Source organism: Atractosteus spatula, chromosome 12 (assembly GCF_055471065.1).
Source record: "Atractosteus spatula isolate fAtrSpa1 chromosome 12, fAtrSpa1.hap1, whole genome shotgun sequence".
Taxonomy (NCBI): Eukaryota; Metazoa; Chordata; class Actinopteri; order Semionotiformes; family Lepisosteidae; genus Atractosteus; species Atractosteus spatula.
The window spans coordinates 46,120,341-46,140,911 of record NC_142717.1 but is presented as its reverse complement, the minus strand read 5'-3'; the positions used below and the strand labels follow the sequence as shown (position 1 = coordinate 46,140,911).

General features: G+C 48.8%; 1 protein-coding gene across 1 annotated transcript; it reads right to left on the bottom strand.

Moving 5' to 3' along the window:
- Positions 1-3,088: 3,088 nt before the first annotated feature.
- stk31 (serine/threonine kinase 31) lies at positions 3,089-20,571 on the bottom strand. Its single transcript, XM_088929715.1, has 23 exons — positions 20,547-20,571; positions 20,399-20,451; positions 19,523-19,621; positions 18,965-19,036; positions 18,699-18,857; positions 18,047-18,369; positions 17,322-17,484; positions 16,634-16,749; positions 15,374-15,533; positions 14,562-14,687; positions 13,192-13,371; positions 12,550-12,669; positions 11,556-11,675; positions 10,241-10,372; positions 9,900-10,001; positions 9,429-9,509; positions 7,625-7,750; positions 6,306-6,428; positions 6,101-6,187; positions 5,879-6,028; positions 5,099-5,227; positions 3,508-3,576; positions 3,089-3,328 (listed from the first exon to the last, which is right to left on the bottom strand). Exons 1-23 carry the CDS (start codon positions 20,569-20,571, stop codon positions 3,089-3,091), a joined length of 2,955 nt encoding a protein of 984 aa, XP_088785841.1.

Below are 20,571 nucleotides of genomic sequence, written 5' to 3'. Positions count from 1 at the left end.
GACATTGTGCCAAACAACACTTTAACAAGCACTCAGAGCTGCAGGGGCTCGTTAGTTAAATTCTACAAAGACATAGAAACGATGAACGAAGGCGAGAGATATTTTTCTGTTGCCCCCTGAGCAAGCTGCTTGACTCAGAGTGCTAAATACCAGTTGTGGATAAAACTGTCAACCATGTCCATGAACGAGCAGGTAAACTGTTATTCAGCATTATTGCGACTGTGCTTCAGGACGTGATCCCTGGCCGACAGGCTGATCACTCTGAAGATGTATGACTCTCCCGCTACAGATCATGATCATGACATGAGATGTATTCTCACATCCCAGTGTCGGCGCCCAGCTGGTGTGTGCGGCGCTCGCTACAGGAAAGGCCCAGACAGCGGCTCTCCGCACTGTCCTGCCACTGAGCTCCGCCGCGGCCCAGAGCCCCCTGCACTCCACCTTTCCCCACGCAATACAAGCGGAAAAATAAGTAACATGGTCGCAACTAGGTAAGGTCATTTTACAGCTCCTTACTACTCACAAAGATGGGAGTGGTGATTCAGGTTCAACAGCTGCAGAACACAGAGTCCCTGGTGCGCAAGCCTGGGGAAACAGCCTGCAGCCTGCTGGCGATTTCAAAAACTACTACCAGAACAAGCTCCGCTGCTTTCCATACAGCATTCTTCTTTTAATGGTAGTCACTATTTGATCAGCCTTGATAAAGTTGTCAGTTAGTTCATGCTTGTTTAGTATTTAAAAAAAACACTTATAATACACATGGAGCCCATAGGTCTTCAGAGACAGAGGAGACTGGACATAAAACTGCCAGACTTTTAATCTAATAACGGAACTTTAGAGATCTAATGATACCATTTTTCTTTAAAGAACATTTTTCCATCAGGGAATTTTACAAGATGTGACAAGCGCTAGAGGCTAGCAATTTACACTTTGTCAAATGGCTCACTGCAAATCGCGTTTGAAAGGTAAAGTACAGGGTTATCACAGAGCACAGCACTTGGAAGAGCCTACGATTAAAACATCTCTGTCACTGCTACCTTAAGAGTTTTACCTACACAGAATCGTGCATGAGCACTTAAGGATGTTTATGAACAACTTTGAATAATAACTACTTTAAAATGACTTTTGTTTGTACATCCGAGTGCTAGAACAACACTACCTTGATTTAATGCAGAATTGTGGAACTGAAGATTTTAAGCACTCTCCACTATGGATCCAAGTTCCTTTACTGTCGGGCTCCGGTACAGTATTTTAACAAAGTACCGCTGCTTTCATCTCTGTCAGCTTGTACCTTGAACTACTGGTGGGAGTGCAAAATTCACAGCCCCCCCCCTTCCAGCAGACAGAGAAACAACATTGCAGACATTTGACATTCGTACCCACTCTTCTATAGAGCGCTTGAACTTCCCAGACGGGCTTGCTGGAGGTCAAAGTCGCTGTACATGATCACGTGATCACCCGAAAAGGAAGGCGCTATATCTCGGGAACAAAACCAGCTGGGAAGCTACTTTTAACAGTACAAATGCAGCACTAACAAATGGGACCAGTTAGGGTCCCCTACGAAGCTGTAGGGGGGCTGAGTGACACCACATCCCCAAAAGAGAAGGCGGTATATCTTGGGAACAAAAGCAGCACAAACACGACTTTCAACGGCACAAACGTAGCACTAACGAATGAGGTGGGTTTCATCGTTTGTGCTGTTTGTAGGGGAGGCAGCTTCACAGAGCTGTGTCCCACGCGTGTCACACACCCATCCCAGCCTGGGGGGCAACTTTTCCACTAATTCCCCTGCTACACGCATGCTCCCCCGAGAAGGGTGCTCACAAACACCCCTGGTCGGGTTAGCCAGGACAGGAGGCGTGCTTCACTGCTTTCTCCTGCTGGCTCTGCTGAAGCTCGTTCACGTACTCGGGCCCGGAGTCCTGTCCTAGTGACGCATCCCGGCCTCCTCCCATCTCTCCCTCTCGAGCACCTCCGCCCCTGCACGACCTCCTCGAAGATCTCCTCCCGGTTTTACCTCAGCTCCGGTTCTCCTTCACATGCTGCTCCCTGTCGGGACGGACACCCCCGACTCCCCCACTCCACCGCCCTCCCCATCTTCCTACACATTGGCACCTCAGACCTCTACACCTCCAACCCGTCTATAACCAGAGATCAGCAGCTAGACAAGACCTTTTTTCCAACCCATCCTGCGGACTTCTAGATGGAGGGCCCCTCCATTACACCCCTGCTCTCTGGTTCACTCACTGCCAGAAGCCAGGGGGCAGAGATACCTTCCCACCACCTCCAACATCCTATTCTGAGAGTGAGTCTCCCTCAAGTTCCACCTCTCCCAGAACCTCTCCGAGACTGTCGTTAACTCTTCCCCTCTCGGGGCAGACACGCACACACAACACTGGATAAAGAGATGCAGGTTAATCAGCTGCCAGGCTTCTGATGTGCAGGCTGCTGTACTCACACGCACTGCACCAAGATGGCACATAGACACTTAGACACTTAACAAAAAGCCACCCTCTCCCACAGCTTCAGCACAGCCTCTCTCACTGTCGGGCTTCAGGCTGCTAGGCAGCTCACTCACTCTGCTCGGCTCGCCCTTCTGCGTGCATGTGCCTGGTATACAGAACTTCACACAAATGCTGCGTGTAACACGCTCAAGGGAGGTACAGTATGCAGCTGGAGATTACAAGACGGCTCCTAGCTGCTGCTCATTAGATCAAGACTCCACAGGTGTGGTCGCTTAGGAACCCTGTTTCCCCACCAGTTCTCTGCATTCTTCACCTTTTGTTCTGTCACACCTGAAAATGTGACTTCTCGAACATAAACCTTTACGCAAGAACAGCAACTCAAAGAAATGCAGTAACACAGAACAGACATGGGAACAACAGTCACCTTTCAGCTTCGGTTTCCTCCAAATCTTTTCGTTTTTAATTTTGCAGACAAAAAGGATCCTGAACACTACATGCACAAAAGGGCCCTGCAGTTCAAATTGTGAAATAAAGATTTTCAACCAACAGCATCAGAAAAAAAACAATAAAAAAAACTAAAATAATGAACATGAACTCAGGAACATGTCGCTATGCAACAAGCATCAGGAATGTTCTTCTGGGCCAGCGAAGGCCAGTCTCTCGGGAAGCGCGGCATCCTGTGTCTTGACTGGTGGGGTAACTGGAGAGCTCACCCGCTCATCGGGAGGTTCGGCTCCCGGCCCCTGGGCCTGCGAGCCCGGAGCCCCCGGCCGAGAGAAGTAGCCATCGGCCGCGGCCTCCGACGCCGTGAGCCTCGCGGAGCACGTCAACAGCTTGGACAGAAGAGCCTGCAGACTGCTGGCCTGCGAAGAAGCACAGCAGGCGTTAGAGGCTTCTCCTTCCGATGCAATGACTTGTCTTTCGGAATGGCCTCTCCTCTTGCCGAATTGTCTTCTTCACCTCTCGGTCCACTGCTACAATCCCTGCAAAGCACACCGGAGAAGGAAGAAGAGGAAGAGGAAGTCCAGGCAGAATCACTCACCAGGCTTAGTCCTCTTGTATCAGGAGTTCCATCCTCCCTCAGCACAAAGTCATGTTTGGGAAAATGCAGCTGCAATTCAAATCATAATTAGCTGTACAAATAACAGACAATAATATTGATTCAGAATGAATAAATCTGATCTCTGAGCTCCCAGCCATGAAGCAGTGTGTTTTTTTCTTTTGCCTCAGTCACTTGTTTCATGGTGCAAACAGCCACTAAGGATGAAGACAACCCACATCTTTTTCCTCAGCCCCTGTTTAAAACGCACAAACCTGTCAAGTGCTGTTTACGGAAAAACTGTGCAATAAGGGAAGGTTGTCCGGGTTTATCTATGCTTTCCTCAATTTGTCAGTCGCAATAAACCAGACGCTGGGATTTGTCCTGCATTCTGAAGGCAAGTTTGCTAAAAGATGTAATATACTGATTACCGAATTTTCCTTTTTACATTCCCTGGAGGTTCCAACCTAAAGTCCCAACACTGCATGGAGGATTTCCACACCTGGCATTATTTGCGGGCAAGCCCCAGTACTCTTAATCTTCTCAAACAGAAGTTATGACCCTAAACACAGCCAATATTCTACCACCACTGAGCTTGAGAGAAACACTGCATCTCAAGCACAGCATCAGGATTCAACTAATGTAAAGATTACATTTGATGGCAGCCATAATGTATTACCTGTTCAGCTAAAAAGACATGAATCAAATGAATTGCAACAGGAGTCTCAAGCACTGTAGTTGTGTATAGCCATGTTGTGTGTTTTGTAATTTATGTAACATTCTGCCATCCCCTACACTGCTGGTATCCTTCTGCACTTTTTTGATTTATTAAGTGTACTTAAACAATAACCCATCAGAACAATCTGGAATCTCCACATCTTCAAGAGGAATCTCAGGTTTGCATGAGCGGGCGGTGTGGTGGCCCTGTGGCTCTGGATCTGCGCCTGTGGCTGGAAGGTTGCTGGTTCAAATCCCGCGGCCGGCAGAGAAATCCTACTCCGTTGGACCCCTGAGCAAGGTCCTTAACCCCAGGTGCGCCGTATAAATGGCTGACCCTGCGCTCTGAACCCAAGCTTCTCTCTCCCCGTCTGTGTGTCTCATGGAGAGAAATCTGGGGTATGCGAACAGACAAATTCCTAATGTAAGAAATTGTATATGGCCAATAAAGTGATCTATCAAAGTTTCTGCCCAAAGAAACATCCAATCATGCAGGTGGTATTTTTTACGCCTGGTACAGTGTAAAAAATGCTTCTGCCAGTGGCATGTTGACAGAGGGCACAGTAGGTTACGACATGCATGTAAAACGTCACGTAGACGCACCCCTTCCCCGCACCCTTCCTGACAGCACCCTGCCCCCATGCCAGAGGAAGGCCCCAGTGCCCTGTACCTGCGGCAGGCATATGTGAGAGGTATCAGGGCTGCTTGCTGTTATGTACTTGACCCCCAGCCAATCACTCCGATTCTGTGCTCTGCACTCTACCGGCACCGGCAGAAGCAGAGCTCCCTGACAACAGCTCCTTCGTGCCGCGGAGCGTACGGAGTCCGGCTCCGGCAGCAGGAACGCTCCGGCGGGGGGCGCCGAGAAGTGCCTTACCCACAGCAGCAGGCCTCCAAGCGCATACATGTCCGCGGCCGACGACACGGCCTGTCCTCTCCTCACCTCGGGGGCAGCCAGGCTGAGCTTCCCGGCCACCATCATCCCGCTGGCCAGACAGCGCTGCTCCTGAGGCCGACACAAACACGAGCTAGCGAGAGGCGGCACAACGGCTTGCTGTCAAGACACAGCTTGCTCAGAAGTACGGAGACGAGCCAGGAACGAAGCGTCATGAAGAGACGAGACCACGGCTACCGTGTGGTTGGGAAAGAGACTGTAGATGTTCCACTGAGCACCACCTCGTCTGTGAACTAAGGTGGAGGGAGGGTCCAGGTCTGGCCATGCATGACCTCCCCTGGAACTGGATCACCGGTCTTTCTTGGTTAAATAAGTTATGACGGCAACAGCAGACTGAATTCTAAAATTTATAGAAACACTTCATTTACGCAGAAGAAAATGCAATTAAAACTGAAAGTGGAAGCAGTGCTGTCTCTAACAAAGACAAAGCAGAGCATGGGACCAAATCCAGATTTATCTCGGTATTGCTAAGCTATCGTGCCTAAAAACATAGTGGGTGGGCTGAGAGAGGAAAGACACCCGTTCCGAGAGCGGGCTGAGAGCTGGAGACCAGACTATTGCTGGCAATGAACTGCACTGTCACTGGTAGTGTACACAGGAACACACCAGCAGGGTGGTGGGGGCTGGTGCCAGGGCTGGAGCACCGTGTGAAAGGACGCCTGGCTCTGCCCGGCGCGAGCATGGTGCTCAGAGGAAGCTTACCGCCGCCTGCGTGAAGTCAAAATCCCCGACTACTCCTTGCTCCCGGGCCAAGACAAACACATTGTTTGGGTGCAGGGAGCCATGGGTGATGTTGAAGTTGTGCAGCATCTGCAGGCCAGCAGCCACTCCCTGCATCACTCTGGGAACTTCCTGAAGGAACAGCAGAGCCCTCAGCATCTGTTCACACAGCACTGGGGACACGAACACCGACGTCCTACTCACATTAGGGGCCAAGGGACTCGAGGCCTGAACAGCTCTCAGGCTTCCAAACGCCAAGTACGGCACCATCACATACGCCAGCGGATCACACTTGAAAATAAAAGCATTGTGAGCATCAATCCCTAGAAATAGTCAAGCAATTTCTTCTGAAGTGGAAGAAAAATGAGAATTGCTTTAAAAGGCGAAGGCGGCGGGTCAGAGAAAATACCTTGCCGAAGAACAGGGCAAGCAGGGGCAGCAGTCCGGAGAACTCGGCGCGGGAGCAGGCGGCGTGGTACTGGGCCGCGCGCTCCAGCATGCGGGCCTCTGTGGTCCCGTCTACAGAATAGCCCTGCAGACGCCAGCACATCCTTCATCCTCTCACACTCGCCACCCTCCCACAGGGACTCGCATACAAGAGACGGCTGAGCCGCGACTTCCGAGTCTCCACACTCTCCCCCGGTCAGGACGGAATAATTTCAAAACAGCCGCCATCTCCGAGAACATAAAACTGGCCAACAGAATGAGGCCACTTGACCGGTCAGGCTGGTGTGGTCAAGCCCCTGGGTTATAAAAGAACTACACGCTTTCTTAAACTCCTTTGACCCAGCATGCTTCTTGGTCAACCAGAAACAAAATATTCAACAAAAAAAAACATGCAACACTTGGCATTAAAATGGGTTTTCCTGCACTATAATGTTAATGAGTGTGCGGCTTGAAAACTGTTGAATTAGCGGTGTTCCTCGACACCGGCGGCCGGGCAGCACGGCAGAGTGCAGCTTGTTGTGTATGCCCACTGCTTTCCCCACTGAACTCATGCTGCCACCTGTTCAAACACATGGCCCTGCTGGAAAACCATGCACATTCACAGGTGAGCACCAGATTTTCAGGCCTCCCTGCCAGCACAGCTGTAGACCCGGGGCACTGACCTGGCACAGCTGCAGCAGATGTTACCTCTGCAGCTCTGCTCCTCTCACCTGTTGGAGGCTTACTGCCGCTGGCTGTGTGATCGTTTCTTTGTCCTGTGAGGCAGGACTGAAGTACTCTCAAGACATGATGGCTTCTTGTCTTGCATTTTCTTAGGCTTTAAAGGCAAAGCAATTCTCTGTATTGCCCGCCTACATAGAACTACAAACTAAATTCCAGATTTATTTGGTGCAGTACTCTTGGCAAAGTGCAACAGAGTACATTCACAAACTGCTCAATGATGCAAGTACATCGAAGCAGTCAAAGCAACCCACTGGGCACAGAGAAGAGAAACAGCTCCCAGAGAGGCCAGTGTCTGTTAGATCAGTTACCTTGTTAATTATTTTATTAACAGAAGTGTGTGAGGAAATGTACAATGCCACCGTACAGCATTCCAACATCTCACTTAATAATTCATGCCAGAAAGAAGTTCAGTTTTAAAGTTCTAATCACATTCTCAGGAGTGCATGACTGTGCTTTCACTCCTACGCAAAATCAGCGCATTCCTGTCATTTGCTGCTGAACTTGAACACAGGGGCGACGGTGACTGAGAAACGCGTCGCTCCAGAAGACACAAATTACCTTCAGAACAACCTTGTGCCCCTGGAACTCTGTGCACACCAGCGGCCTCTTGCTGCTGAACTCTTTCATTGGCTCTGCATCAAAGAGATCACGCTCCAAACTCTTCGTAACGAGACCATTCGAGTCCTGAAGAGAACACACAAGGGGAAGGATGAAACCTGCCGCCAGTTAATGAAAACCACCTTACTGGCAGAGTCTGATGTGACATGGTTTTAAGGCACATTGAAAGGTGTATTGTATCCGCTCCAGGTACACGTGATGCACTGCTGACAATTTTAACGGTCGATATTTAGTGCTTACAGTTTACACGAACAAGCTTTAAGTTAAATAATCTTGCCATGTAAGTGCTTGAGATCTTCAGGAGCAGTTTCCACTGTAAACACATGCTTCAGGCTGATGTTCTTCAAGTAATGGTCAAGCAAATTTCACTCAGTATTCTAATAAATTAGATTTTAATGTTAGAGCGCCTTGGAGAAGTCACCAGTTCCCCAAGGGGACCCAGTGCCTACATGCTAAAGAGCCTGTTTCACAAAGCTGCTTGAAGGCACAAATTCAGACCCAAGAACCACATCATCTCTTGGACATTAGAATTTCATAGAGGTTTAGGCATTAAGACAAGACAGGATGTGATAGAAGGCTGTTCGACTCCTCTTCTTGTTCGATTGGTAGTCTCTAAACTCATTCAGTTCAGAGCACACCTGAAGAAGGCTCCCTGGCCAAAACGTGTTTTCTTTCTTCTCTTTTCAGCATGGAATAAACCTATTACTTGTTCCTTTGCAGCCTACGCATGCTGATGCAGCTACCCACCTGAACTACTATCGTATATATAGCTTTGGCTATTCTGTACCCAAAAATAATTTTTAGTTTTCAGTTGTGACCCTTTGTCCTTGCTTCACTACTGAGTGTTAAGTAGCCCCCTTGTTAAGACCACTCATCTTGTTAACTTGAAATCAAGAGACATCTCTCTTCATCTGTCCATTCACTAACACCACAGTCTTACCAGACCAGGAATCATTAGAACTGCTCTTCCATTATTGATACTAGATGGGCTGAATTGCCTCCTCGTCTGTAACTTTTCTTTCAACTCTCTGTATGGCAGCAATATCCTTTTTGAGGTATAGTGACCGAAACTGAGGAACAAAATCTGAGGGAGGTTTTACTAGTGTGTTGTAAAACTTAAACAGACCCTCCATCGGTTGTGAACTGTTCATATTGCTTTTATATTGGTTCTCTACGTATTGCTTCTTGATGAGGCTGAAGAAGGATCTACACTGACACCCAGATTCCTCTCATGTGTACCTTGACGGAGCGCAGTGTTCCTACTGCCAGCGTGGACCACTTGACACCCCAGTGTGGAATTTCATTTGCCAAGTGTCAGCCTGTCCCTGGTTCTGTCCACGTCTGTTTGCACTTCCCCTGCTGCTGTTTCCGTTTGCTACTCGCCCTATTTTTGCATCACTGGTAATTCTGACCGGTTCCCTAACTGCACCGCAATCTACATCTTTAGACACGGATCAGGAAGAACAATGGACCTAAAACAGATCCCTTGGCACCACTACTCACATCTGCCCAGCGAGAGGTCAGGCCCCTCGAGACAACATGCTGTTTCCTGTGTGCTCACAAGTTCTCAGTCCTTGTACATACTGTACATTCCCAGGATTTCCCTGGTTTTTAATTTGAAAATAGTGTGAATTAAATCATTCCAGTTGCCATTCCCTTGTAAATGATGTCGGCAGTACCCGGTTGAACAGCAGCTGCTCCATCAGTCACCTCAGGCCCAGCTGAGCCCTCTGGAGGTGCTTACCTTGTAGCTCAGTATGTCTGCTTCCGGATACAGCAGAGGCAGCTCAGGGAAGCCCTTTTCCGCCAAGACACAAAGCTTTTCCTAAACGGACACATATTGCAATAGTAATGCATTCCATATAATAATTTCATGACAATGTGAAAAGTCACAATACACTCTTCCTAGTCTATTGTTAGTGATCTTATTTTTTTTTGCTACAAAACACAAACAATATGATAAATGTAAAAGGAGAACAGCAATACTACAAGATACACAAAACCGCACACTATGGAAACTGGTCCTTAGAAGCAGGAGGGGACTGCCAGAGGATAGAAAAGCTGGAGATGTCAAACAGAGGAACTAAGAGCTGCAAGTCGCCAGACATCTTCCTTCAAATCCTCTTAGAAGAAGTTTGTCAGTAAATCCGCACGTGAAAGGAATAGTAAGCCTGTACACAGAGCCTGGCAGAAATAAAGATGCAGAACAGCTTACATATTCTTCCTTCTCACGGTTAATCTCCTGGAAAAGCGCCTTCCTGGTCTCCACTATCTCTTCGCTCTTCTTCAAAATCTCCCCCTCGTCGGGCTCCTCCGCCTGCACGAGCAGACAAAGCCAAACCACTGTCAGTCACTAGACTCGGCAGCCCTGTGCCGGACGTCTTCACTCCTCGGGCCTGCAGGCTGGGAAACACAGTTATCTGGTGCACAATGACAAAGCCTTTCAAGCTCCAGGGCAAAACCAGATGATCAAAGTAACTCTTGGACTGCACCTGTTCCTTCTGTGAAACCTCTATCCCCACCCTCACGCGGTGCCTTGCGTCCCCCAAGCCTTACATCCTCCAAGCTCGCCTTGACCACCACAGCCCAGCGCAGCTGCGACTTCAGGGACTTGATCACTCTCTTCACAGAGAGCAGCACGTCCACCTTCGGCGTGTGATCCAGCCACTGAAGAAGCTCCCTCTTCAACTGCATGGCAGAACAAAAGAAAAGAGTCCTTGTAATAGTTTAAGCCTTACTCACAACACATGTAACATAATGTTTTGTATATGGCTTCAAAGCATAAGCCACATTTTTCTTGTTTTTATTTGGTACAATTACTGCACGTTTGATATGCCTAATGCTTTAAGAGTTTGTTTACCTGTGTTCCATTTATTATACAAAATGAATTGTGCCCTTGCAAAACTTCATAGAGTTTTCATCAAAAAGGATCTCTAAGCGCTTTACATATTGTAGGGGACCCACTTCATCCTCCACTGAAGTGCAGCCCCACCTGGGAGACACACAGGGGCCACTCTGCACCAGCAGCCCCACCTGGGAGACACACAGGGGCCACTCTGCACCAGCAGCCCCACCTGGGAGACACACAGGGGCCACTCTGCACCAGCAGCCCCACCTGGGAGACACACAGGGGCCCACTCTGCACCAGCAGAGCCACCTGGGAGACACACAGGGGCCCACTCTGCACCAGCAGAGCCACCTGGGAGACACACAGGGGCCCACTCTGCACCAGCAGAGCCACCTGGGAGACACACAGGGGCCCACTCTGCACCAGCAGAGCCACCTGGGAGACACACAGGGGCCCACTCTGCACCAGCAGAGCCACCTGGGAGACACACAGGGGCCCACTCTGCACCAGCAGCCCCACTGCATGGCACACTGGGTGAGGAGCGACAAACTGCTTTACCCTTCAGTTAAGGAGGGATCTTCAGGTAGGCAGACTGTACTGTGAATTAAGTCAGGACACTGGGGTTTCCATCTAGACAAATACCTACCATCCATGTTGCAACTGCGTCTTTGGACAAAGGAACAGTGGAGTGGAGATGCAAATTCACCTCCCTACAGTAGGAAGAACTAGCAGTTCTCTTATTGCATGGGGCTTTTCAGATTTAGGAATACAACAGCACAAGTAGCTTCCCAAGCAGGACAAGATCCAAGGAGCAACACTGACACTTTCTACAAAAGCACTAACATTAGGGCTCTAACTGCTCCACGTTTAAGCAGTAGGACATCACAAAGCATTTGTAGTGCTAGAAAAACAATAACCACCTTTTAGACTCAACTTAAAGCAGTTTTTTCTTCATGCACATTTGTTAACTAAAACAAGGTGCCAGCAGAACAGCCTGCTGCGAACGTGAGGATCCGCACTCACCTCCATGTTCGCAAGGTACTTGTCTCTCACAGTGTGCAGCAGGCCCAGCTCCTGCTCAATCTTCTGTATCACTCTGTAATATGCACTGGACACTATCTTCACCTCTTCATTATCCTGCTCCTGCGTCAGGGGTAAGAAACAGAGCAAGGGAAAAAAAACACAGGTCACTATACAAAGAGAATGCAGTGCCTTTAGCATTATTCATCCTCCTTTTTAAAGCAAATCACTGTCATGGCCTAGTTCCCATTTTAATGGGTTTATCAGCACAGCAGCACAAGCCCCCGGTCTGAAATGCACGTCTGATTTAAAACCACGCAGTGAGGATGGAGATCTCAGCAAATGCTGTCTCATTAAGAATGAGGGAAAATATGCTGCAGGTCGAGAAAAACGAGCTGTCCTGACATCACCTCGGGGACAGCTAACGAGTTGAAGTCTAAGGTGAAGAGCAAGTGGGCTCCTGACACGAGGAGTAAAGTGTACAGCACTTGACCCCACCAGCCTTGGCTAGAAAAGAGGAAATAACCGTGCAGGTGTTAGGAGAGGGATACGCAGACTGGTCAACCCTTCCTAAGCCAGAAACCAATATTAATGAGAAGTCTTATTCTTCTTAGCATCCGCCGCCTCATCCCGTCGACAAAACGTGTTGGCATCCGCCATGTGGGATCGAGCAACTCGAGCAGGGGCTTGGGAAGCTGGGAGTGGGCACGTGTGCCGAAATCCCTGAGCTGCTGCGAACGGAAGTGTCCGTGCCTGAGGGTCACGCTTGACTGAGAAGCAGCAGAGGTCAGCAATGCCTTTGCCAGCCTCAGGAGGGACAGAATCCTGGTTCAAGGACACTCCCAAATCAGCTGAAAAACAAGCACATGTGGCCCTCAGACAACACCTAAAGAGAGTTCTTAGGAAGAGCTACTATGCGGACTGCAGGACCCAGCACTTTCACGTGCCTCGGGACGGTTTCGCTAGAGCTGTGAACATGGAGGCGATGCTCACTCACCGCGAGACACAGCTGCAGCTCGCTGCTAATGTCACTCTCGGCTCTCTCCAGGATGCTGTCCACACTGTCGGCGACCTCTTGCACAGACAGAGATGATGGCTCACTCCCCAAGCAAAAAAACTGAAGAGAGAATATATGCTTCCTTTAAATGGAGGATAGAAATTTGAACGTTTTTCTAACCATTTCCAAATCAACGCATACCAAATTTATCTCAGCTAAGCAACAATTTATATGATGAATTAATGATGATCCAAATAAAGAAAGTTAATCAGAAATGCTGATAACAGAACATTTGCAATCACAGGAACTGACAATCTGGCAATAGAAAAGCAACAAAATAATAAGAAACGAACCAATCAACTGACAAAAACTTTCTAAAAATGTAAGGAATTTTAATGCGCTCTTCCGTCCACGAGCAAAGTTACTGATGCACACAAGCATTCCTCCAGATTCAAAGCTCAATTAAACCGGTCAGCAGAACCAGCTGATGCAATTCTCGTGAACACTGGTTGAGTTACCTAAGAAAAAGAAGTGGTTCTCCTTTCACACAGCAGAATCGGCTACAATAGGCCCAGGACAGCAAGTACCTCGCAGCCTTTGTGTCCCAAAGGACACAGTCTGGTCGTGTAGGGTGAAACCCACCTCACTGGTGTCACTGAGCCACGAGCGGAGGGCCTTCAAGGATTCGTCTGTTTGTTTCCTGATGCCGCTGAAATACTGCTGCTTCTGGCTCTTCCACTCTGCAAACTGCTCGAAGGCACTCTCACCCACGTCTAGAGATGGGAAAGATCCGAACACCACAGACAGACTGGAGCCCAGGTCCTTAAAAAAAAGAAATGAAGCACTATTTCACAGAGCTCTTCACTTCACTTCAGTAGGAGCTGACCACACAGGCCTGAAAGGCCAACAACATAGTCAGCTCAACTTCATAACACTGTGACTGTGCTGGATTCACATCCATATGAATATCATTTCATATCATTTCGGGATATACATGCACACACAGCATTGTAAACAGGCATGAAAAAGACAAGCACACATCTCACACATGAATGCCTAAATCTGAATCCAAGCGCAAATATATAGATACTACAGAATGAATGGGACCAAGAAAGGATCCCAGTGGGACCCCACATGTGATGAACTTCTTTCGAGGGAGAACAATGACCAATCTAAACAATTGACTAAGATTTAAGACTTTACAGAACAGCTCTAATACTGCTTACCACCATCCCTCTTTATTCAACACTTACAATAGCTGGGTGGATTGAGCAAACAAAACTGAATTAATAGATAGGATACTGTGAAACAAAACAGCCTGTTTGGGTTAGTGAGTAGACAAGGAACAAGGGCTCGATATCCCAGTTACAGGTCACTTATAGGTAGACCAAAGGTAGGGATAAGGTTTAGTGTGTACCCTTTGTCATGAATGGGCACATTCACATGCTAAGTAAAGCCAGGTTTAGGGAAGGACAGAATTCTTCCAGAGGAGTGCTGAGTGTCAGTGTGAATACTAAAACACCCTAAAATTAACATTAGGCCTGAGAGACGACAAAGGAGCCTTTCTGCTTTGGTGGCCTGCGCACAAGCAGCGTTGCTACAGTCACCTTTAGATTACAAAACCTCCGGATTACATACGTAACTCTCCGTCATAAGGCATTTCTAAGTGACATTATTCCAGCTCTATTCTACTGATTTATTTGGATGAATGGAGCAGCTCTTCAGGTGCTACAGTTTTTAAAATATATAGAAAAGCTACAGAAGCACTGGTCCTCCAGAAGCAGGGCTAGGCACTCCTGAGACAGAATAAAGATGAAATTCTTTTATATAAACATCAAGAGTTTCCACAAATACTCTATAAAGTCAAAGGTATATGAATCATGCAAAAAACAAGATGCATTAACCATATTGATGAGAACATATGGCACGTTTTGTTCCCCCAAGTCACTCAAACAAAAGATGAGAACAAGGAACAGACAGAGGAGTGCCAATAAAGGAAGACGCTCTCACACCTTCAGAGTGTCCATGCGCTCGGCGATGGGCAGCCTGTCTGCCTCCAGTAGAAAGTCATCTATGGCCTCCACGAGAGCCCGCCTCGCTTCGTTACGTCGGCCAATCAGACCTCTCAGCTCATCTTTCTGATGGAACAGAGCGGCATTTCCTGGTTGTCACTCAAACACTGCCCCCGAGTTCAGAGGAGCAGCCTTCATGCATCTACAGAAGGCCAAAATCACGCGCTGTATACTGAGAAAACTCAATCAGAAACAAGCAAGAGAACAACAAACCACTATGTTCACCAGTTCTGCTCGCCATTACTGAAACAAATCAGCCAGGTATAGCCAGCAAAATTTGTAGTGAAAAGCTAATTGCACATTTGCGCTTGACAGCTGTCCACCCTTGCAAAGAAATCAATTAGGTTGCTTTATTTTTTCCCCCAAACTAGGCAAACTTCTATTGTCCTTAATTGTTTCACAACACATCAAAAGAAAGCTCTTCAACATGACCAGCGGGGTGGAAATGGTTACACTATATCTGGTACATATTCTGCATTTATCCGTCTGTAGTACATACAAATACAAAACTCTATTAACGTTAAGTTGCTATTAGCAAAGGCCTTTTAATACTAGATAATAAACACAGCAACCATTCTGTTAGTCGTACACAGATATTAAACCATTCAGAAGTGGAAACTGCCACACTTGAAGTGTTGCTGGGTTTTCAGTACCCCAGCAACACGGTCAGAGTGGATCTCACAGCCCATCCCATGCCGGTCCTGCTTGTCCTTATCCCACAGGATCGAGGTGCTGCTCATTCCCACACTCACGTCTACCACGCAGGCCTGCAGCGCCGCTTGAGCCAGGCTGTACGCAGTCCAGGCCGTGTCCAGCCTCTCCATGGCCGCCGGCGCAGACAGACCGGTGCGCGTGACTGCGTCTATGGCTTCCGAAAGGCCGTCTCCCACACTGCTGCCGGGGCTGCCCTGCCTGCGGGGGCCAGAGAACCGGATTCATTCCCGCTCTCTCCGGGACGACGCCCACGCCCACGCCGGCCGGCACGAGCTGCCGGAGCCACGTTCCGGCCGGCTGGGTGCCGCGCGACTCATCCGGCAGGCCATGCAACTGCCCGGTCGCTGCAAATTCCCATTCGTCCCAACTCCTTCAAAACCATCTCTATTATTCTGGTCAATTTGTACCAAACTAATGCCAGACCGATCAATTACCTACTGGGTTTATCTGCACAGTTTACCTAAAAAAGATCAATTCCCAGGGTTCCAAAGAACAGATCAGTACCATGTGGGCTTTCTGTGTCCTTAGTGCTAAGAAAACCAAATTGTCTTTATAATTTATAACATGCAAAGAAGCTCCATCTGCATGAGCACATGAAAGATGCTACAAACAACTCGCTGCAGACCCCTACCACCCATCTTGTAAAAACCCAGCTTCCCTCGGTGACCTGAGCTGTATCACTTCTCGTCCTGAGGCAGCTCTCTGGGCTGACTATCAATATCTGCCACAGCTCTACTTGAATGAGGCCCCTGTACAGTCTGCTCTGCTCCAAGACAGGTAAAGCCTGTGCAAGACACAGGGACAGGATTTAAACTTGCTCCCCTCCTTCCAACTGATTCCACAGCTGTGTGCTTTCTGCAGCGTGACAGGATGGCAACACAAACTCTGTACTGAGGTCCTGATGAACTCTGAGTGCCCGTGGTCAGGTGCCTGACCTTCTACAATCAGGCCTCACTTAGGATCAAGGGGTGAAGCAGACTCTCTCTCCTCCCCCTAGCCTGCAGGTGCCGTGGGGCTGCTGTGTGTCACTCCGAGGGGAGCTGCTCTTTAGTTAAGGATGATGCGGGTCCCTTCCTCTATGTAAAGTGCACGGAGATCCTTTAGGATGAAAAGGACTACATAAACGTAAAGCATTCATAACATTATAACTCGTAACATTCCTACTGTCTGCTCCAGGGATTTCCATGCTTCCTGCAGGACTGCGAGGCTATGTCAGCCTAACCTACAGTGTCACAGGCCTTCTGTGTGACTGCAACCTTGCCAAGCAAACTTCACAGTGGCAGTCAGGCCAGTCATACCGCAGTCTGCGCACTGCTTCCGTCTTCTCCAGCAGCTTTCGCAGTTTGTCTCCAACTGCTGTTTGCATTTGCTTCCCGAGTTCCTCTAGCTCCTTCTGGAACCCCTCCTTAACCTTCTGCAAAAAGCAAAAAAAAACATTGATGCAGGATTTTAAAATAAGAGATGCACAAGGAGCGAACCAGTACTTGCCTTGTTTTGTCTCTGGCTATGGTATTAAATAAGACACAGAGAACATGAATTCCCTTGTTAGCTCTCTTTGTACATCTTATTGTGTGTATTCTGCAGGAGTTTTCATGGACATCAGTACTAACTAGACTAAAATCAGCTCCACAAGGAAGTTCAAGGTGGCACTAAGAACACTGAGGCAGGACCCCACAACATCTTGCCCCTGTGCTCTGAAACCAGGGAACACTGAAACGTTCCCTCTCTTCTCCAACCACCAGCCTGGGAGTCCTCAGAAGGGTCTGCATTCAGAGAACACAGAAACAAACACCCCCCCACCCCCACAGCAGGAAACGACAGAGGCTGGTGAGGTTCGGACTTCTCCACATCAACACCCAATAACCATGAAACAGGTTCTGCTAAACTATCCACAATACGAGCGGTATGCACTCCCAGTTATAATCAGACAGCACCGCGCTGGAGAGGCTGTATATACTGAGAACCACGTCCCGCCCAAGCACACACCTGGAGCTCAAGGCTGACGTCCTTCAGCCGGACCTCCAGCAGCACGGCCTTCTGCTCCAGGGCTCTGCTCTCAGCCCTCAGCTTCTCGTTCTCCTCCTGCAGCTCCCGGTCCGCTTTCATTCTCAGACTGGACGGCGGCACCGCGGCAACCGCGCCTCTCTCCCTGACGGTGGAAAAACACGACAGCGATGTTGAGGCTCCTGCGGAGGCGAGCTGGGCGTCGGGCCTGTCTCAGCTCCTGCCCTGGATCTGCCCGGTTTCCATGAGCTCCCCCCTCGTCGCTCGCCCACATGCGCGTGCCAGGCAATCACACGTCCTCAAGCATCTGACGAACCAATGAGGATGACAGGGCAAAAACGAGCAGCAGCGCTCTTCAGACACCTCACTTAACGCTGACACAGCGACTTAAAATATCACAATTAAAGAAGCAATTCAGAAACTGGAGCGTTTCGACTAGAAAGCATTTCTGCACATTTCAGCAGAACGAAAACTCGCACTCGCTGTAGAACTACAAAGAAAATGCAGAGTTGTCTTCAGCGATTCGACAAGGTTTCTTGTGGCCCACAGCCCTACTAAAGTACAGCAGTTCAGAGTGATCTATTCCCTTTCGAAGCAACGACCACACTGCGGCTGTAGTCGAACTGCACGGAGCCGCTGGGACAGTGACGCTGCACAGCCCGAGCCCTGTCCGGGAAGCTGCAGCTCCTTCACACCCGACGCTTCACCTTAAAGCCCTGGGCCTCTGATGGAGAGCGGCCTGGCGCAGCCCTGGCATGTGCCCCTCCTGCTTGCCGTCCCCTGTCTGCCCCTGCTCCAGGACGCCGCAAGGCCACAATCCAGAGGGGGGCCGCAGGATTCGCGGCGGGTTCTGGAAGTCCTCGGTGCCGCGTGGGATACTCGTTTGGGTGAACTTCATTTTGGCAACTTCCTCCCCTATACTGAGATCGCCTTGAAAGGCCTGGACGAGGACAGTCCCATCCATGCGCACTGACTTTGCCTGGATTCTTACTTTTTTCCCATAAATTAAATTGTAGAGAAAAGTCCTCCCCTGGAAGTAAAAAAAAATGGAAAAGACAGAATGATTGAGTGTTTAATACACGAAAGGATAACCTTTTCACTGCAAAGCTGTCTACTGAGAACGTTAGACGTTAGAATCAAATTTTGTACGTGAAACAAATACAGAAAGAGACATTTCAGATTTGCTTGTATCGATCAAGAGTACTTATGTGCATCTACACAATGCCTCTTGACCGCACAACGCTTTTTTTTTTAAAACAAAACCACCTCAAGTGGTGAAACTGGCGGTTTTACAGGATGCATGGTGCTGCCCCCTTGTGGAGAAAAGTGCAGGGCATGCAATGAGAAATGCAGCATTACCTGCTGGAAGTGGGAGGAATCCTGTTCACCGAGAGCTTGAAAACCCCAAAACATGTACTTTGTTGCAAAACTCGGCATCTGAAGATCTTCCGGTAGTTCAACAAGAGAAGATCTGCTGACAACTTCACAGTTTCCATAGTCGATGTAGATCACGTGGAACTGGTCAAATAAATTACATCGCATTACCTTCTGTGCGCAATGACAGGAAAGGAATATGGAGGCTTTTAACTAAAAACCGATTTGGTAGCAGCACGGCCACAAGATACCTGCTCCTCTTCCTGCATCTGCACCTTGCACCTGTACCAGCACCGGTCTTCGGAAAACATCGCTGCGTATATCTGTTGAGCAAGACAGGTTATTAACTTCCCTGCACATTACAAACCCACAGACCGTCCACTCCTGTTTGCCCGAAGACACTGACAATCTGTTAAGACTGGGCATTGTGATCGCCATTGTAGGCTCCTTCTGCAATTACACAATGCCTATGCTCAAGCGATTAAATAATGTCAGCTGTATTTATTTCTCAACTCTTTTTTGAAGTGTGGTAAGCATTCATACCAAAAAAAAGAAACAAAGAAATATACAGGCATTCAAAAGACATGCCCTGGTAAACTGGACCAGAACGGACCTCCTGTGGAAAGAGAGACTGCTGTACTCCACAGCACAGTGGACCGCCACAGAGCAGCCCTCTCTCCTCAACATCCCCAGCTCCCCACCGACTGCACAGGGGCCATTCAAATGTTCGGCTGAGGTCAGAAAGTTAACCGTTTCAATACGGCGTGATGTCTGAGCTGTGCTCTGCTGATTCAGTACCAAACTCTTACCTTGTACATGCTGGGAATCCCAGTAACTCTCCTGGCCATGGGACATATCTGAGAGAGAGTGTTCGTCATGCTCTCTATGGCCTGATCTTCACTCACGTTCTGGAATCATACACCAGCATAAAACACATCAGGGTGACCAGAGTGATCCGAAGAAGCTCCTAAGGCGAAACCCCTCCATGGTGAGCCTGGCTATTCACGAGCTACATGATCCCGCGCCTGAACTATCTTTAGGTGGAATTAAGGAAAAAAGGCTCCCATGGATCTCACACGGCAGTCCCAAGCTACAATACTCTATTTTATATAGCGCCTTTCACAAGGCCTCCTCCAGGCTCCTTACAACACAACAAAACACGTAAGCCAGGTCGACACAAACTGAAACATTAAAGAGAACTGAGTTCCGGGGCAGAAAAACGGGTTTCTTGTGAGGACCAACATGGGATGTGGGATCATTCCACAGCCTGGCAGTCCTCCCGTTAGGAGCCTCGTTCTGGGAAGCGAACAAAACCCACAAACACCAGTGAGCAGGGAGTGAACAGGAAGCCGTCTTCGCAATCTTTTGCATCATCTGATTCCACTTCCTACATGAATTAAGTTATTAAACTGCTAATGAGGTAAATACGACCTTAAAACATAAGCCTGGGGTGTCCGAAACCGACCTACGGGATGAGAGGACAAGACTAAGGCAGGATCGTCACGCAGGCTTTGCTGGAGCACTGCCAACCCGCAAGGACGCTGAAGGACACAGAACTCAACGGCATGCGACACGTGGCAACTCTCACCGACGGGTCTTCAGAGAACGAGATATGTTCTGAACGCAAAAACGTTCTAACGGGAAAACGCATGAGACGCCGTCGGGCCTGAAGGCAGCAGCCCTACCTGAGCCCAGAAGGTGACAGCGTCCACGACATGCGTCACACCGACAAGCTCCACTGCAGGAGAAAGAGAGGGAAGAGACAGGTCATCGAAATGATGGCTCGACAGTCCGATCGAACCGCACATCCAGCACAAACCAGCGCAGCCTCACCATTCTCCATTTCAGACCCTTCCAT

Coding starts and splice junctions, on each gene's coding strand:
- stk31 (XM_088929715.1), bottom strand. CDS start 20,571: ATGGAAGGGTCTGAAATGGAGAATG. Junction 20,452..20,546: donor AGGGTCTGAAATGGAGAATG/GTGAGGCTGCGC, acceptor TTTCTCCTGCAG/TGGAGCTTGTCGGTGTGACG. Junction 6,429..7,624: donor GGCACAAGGTTGTTCTGAAG/GTAATTTGTGTC, acceptor TGGCGTCTGCAG/GGCTATTCTGTAGACGGGAC.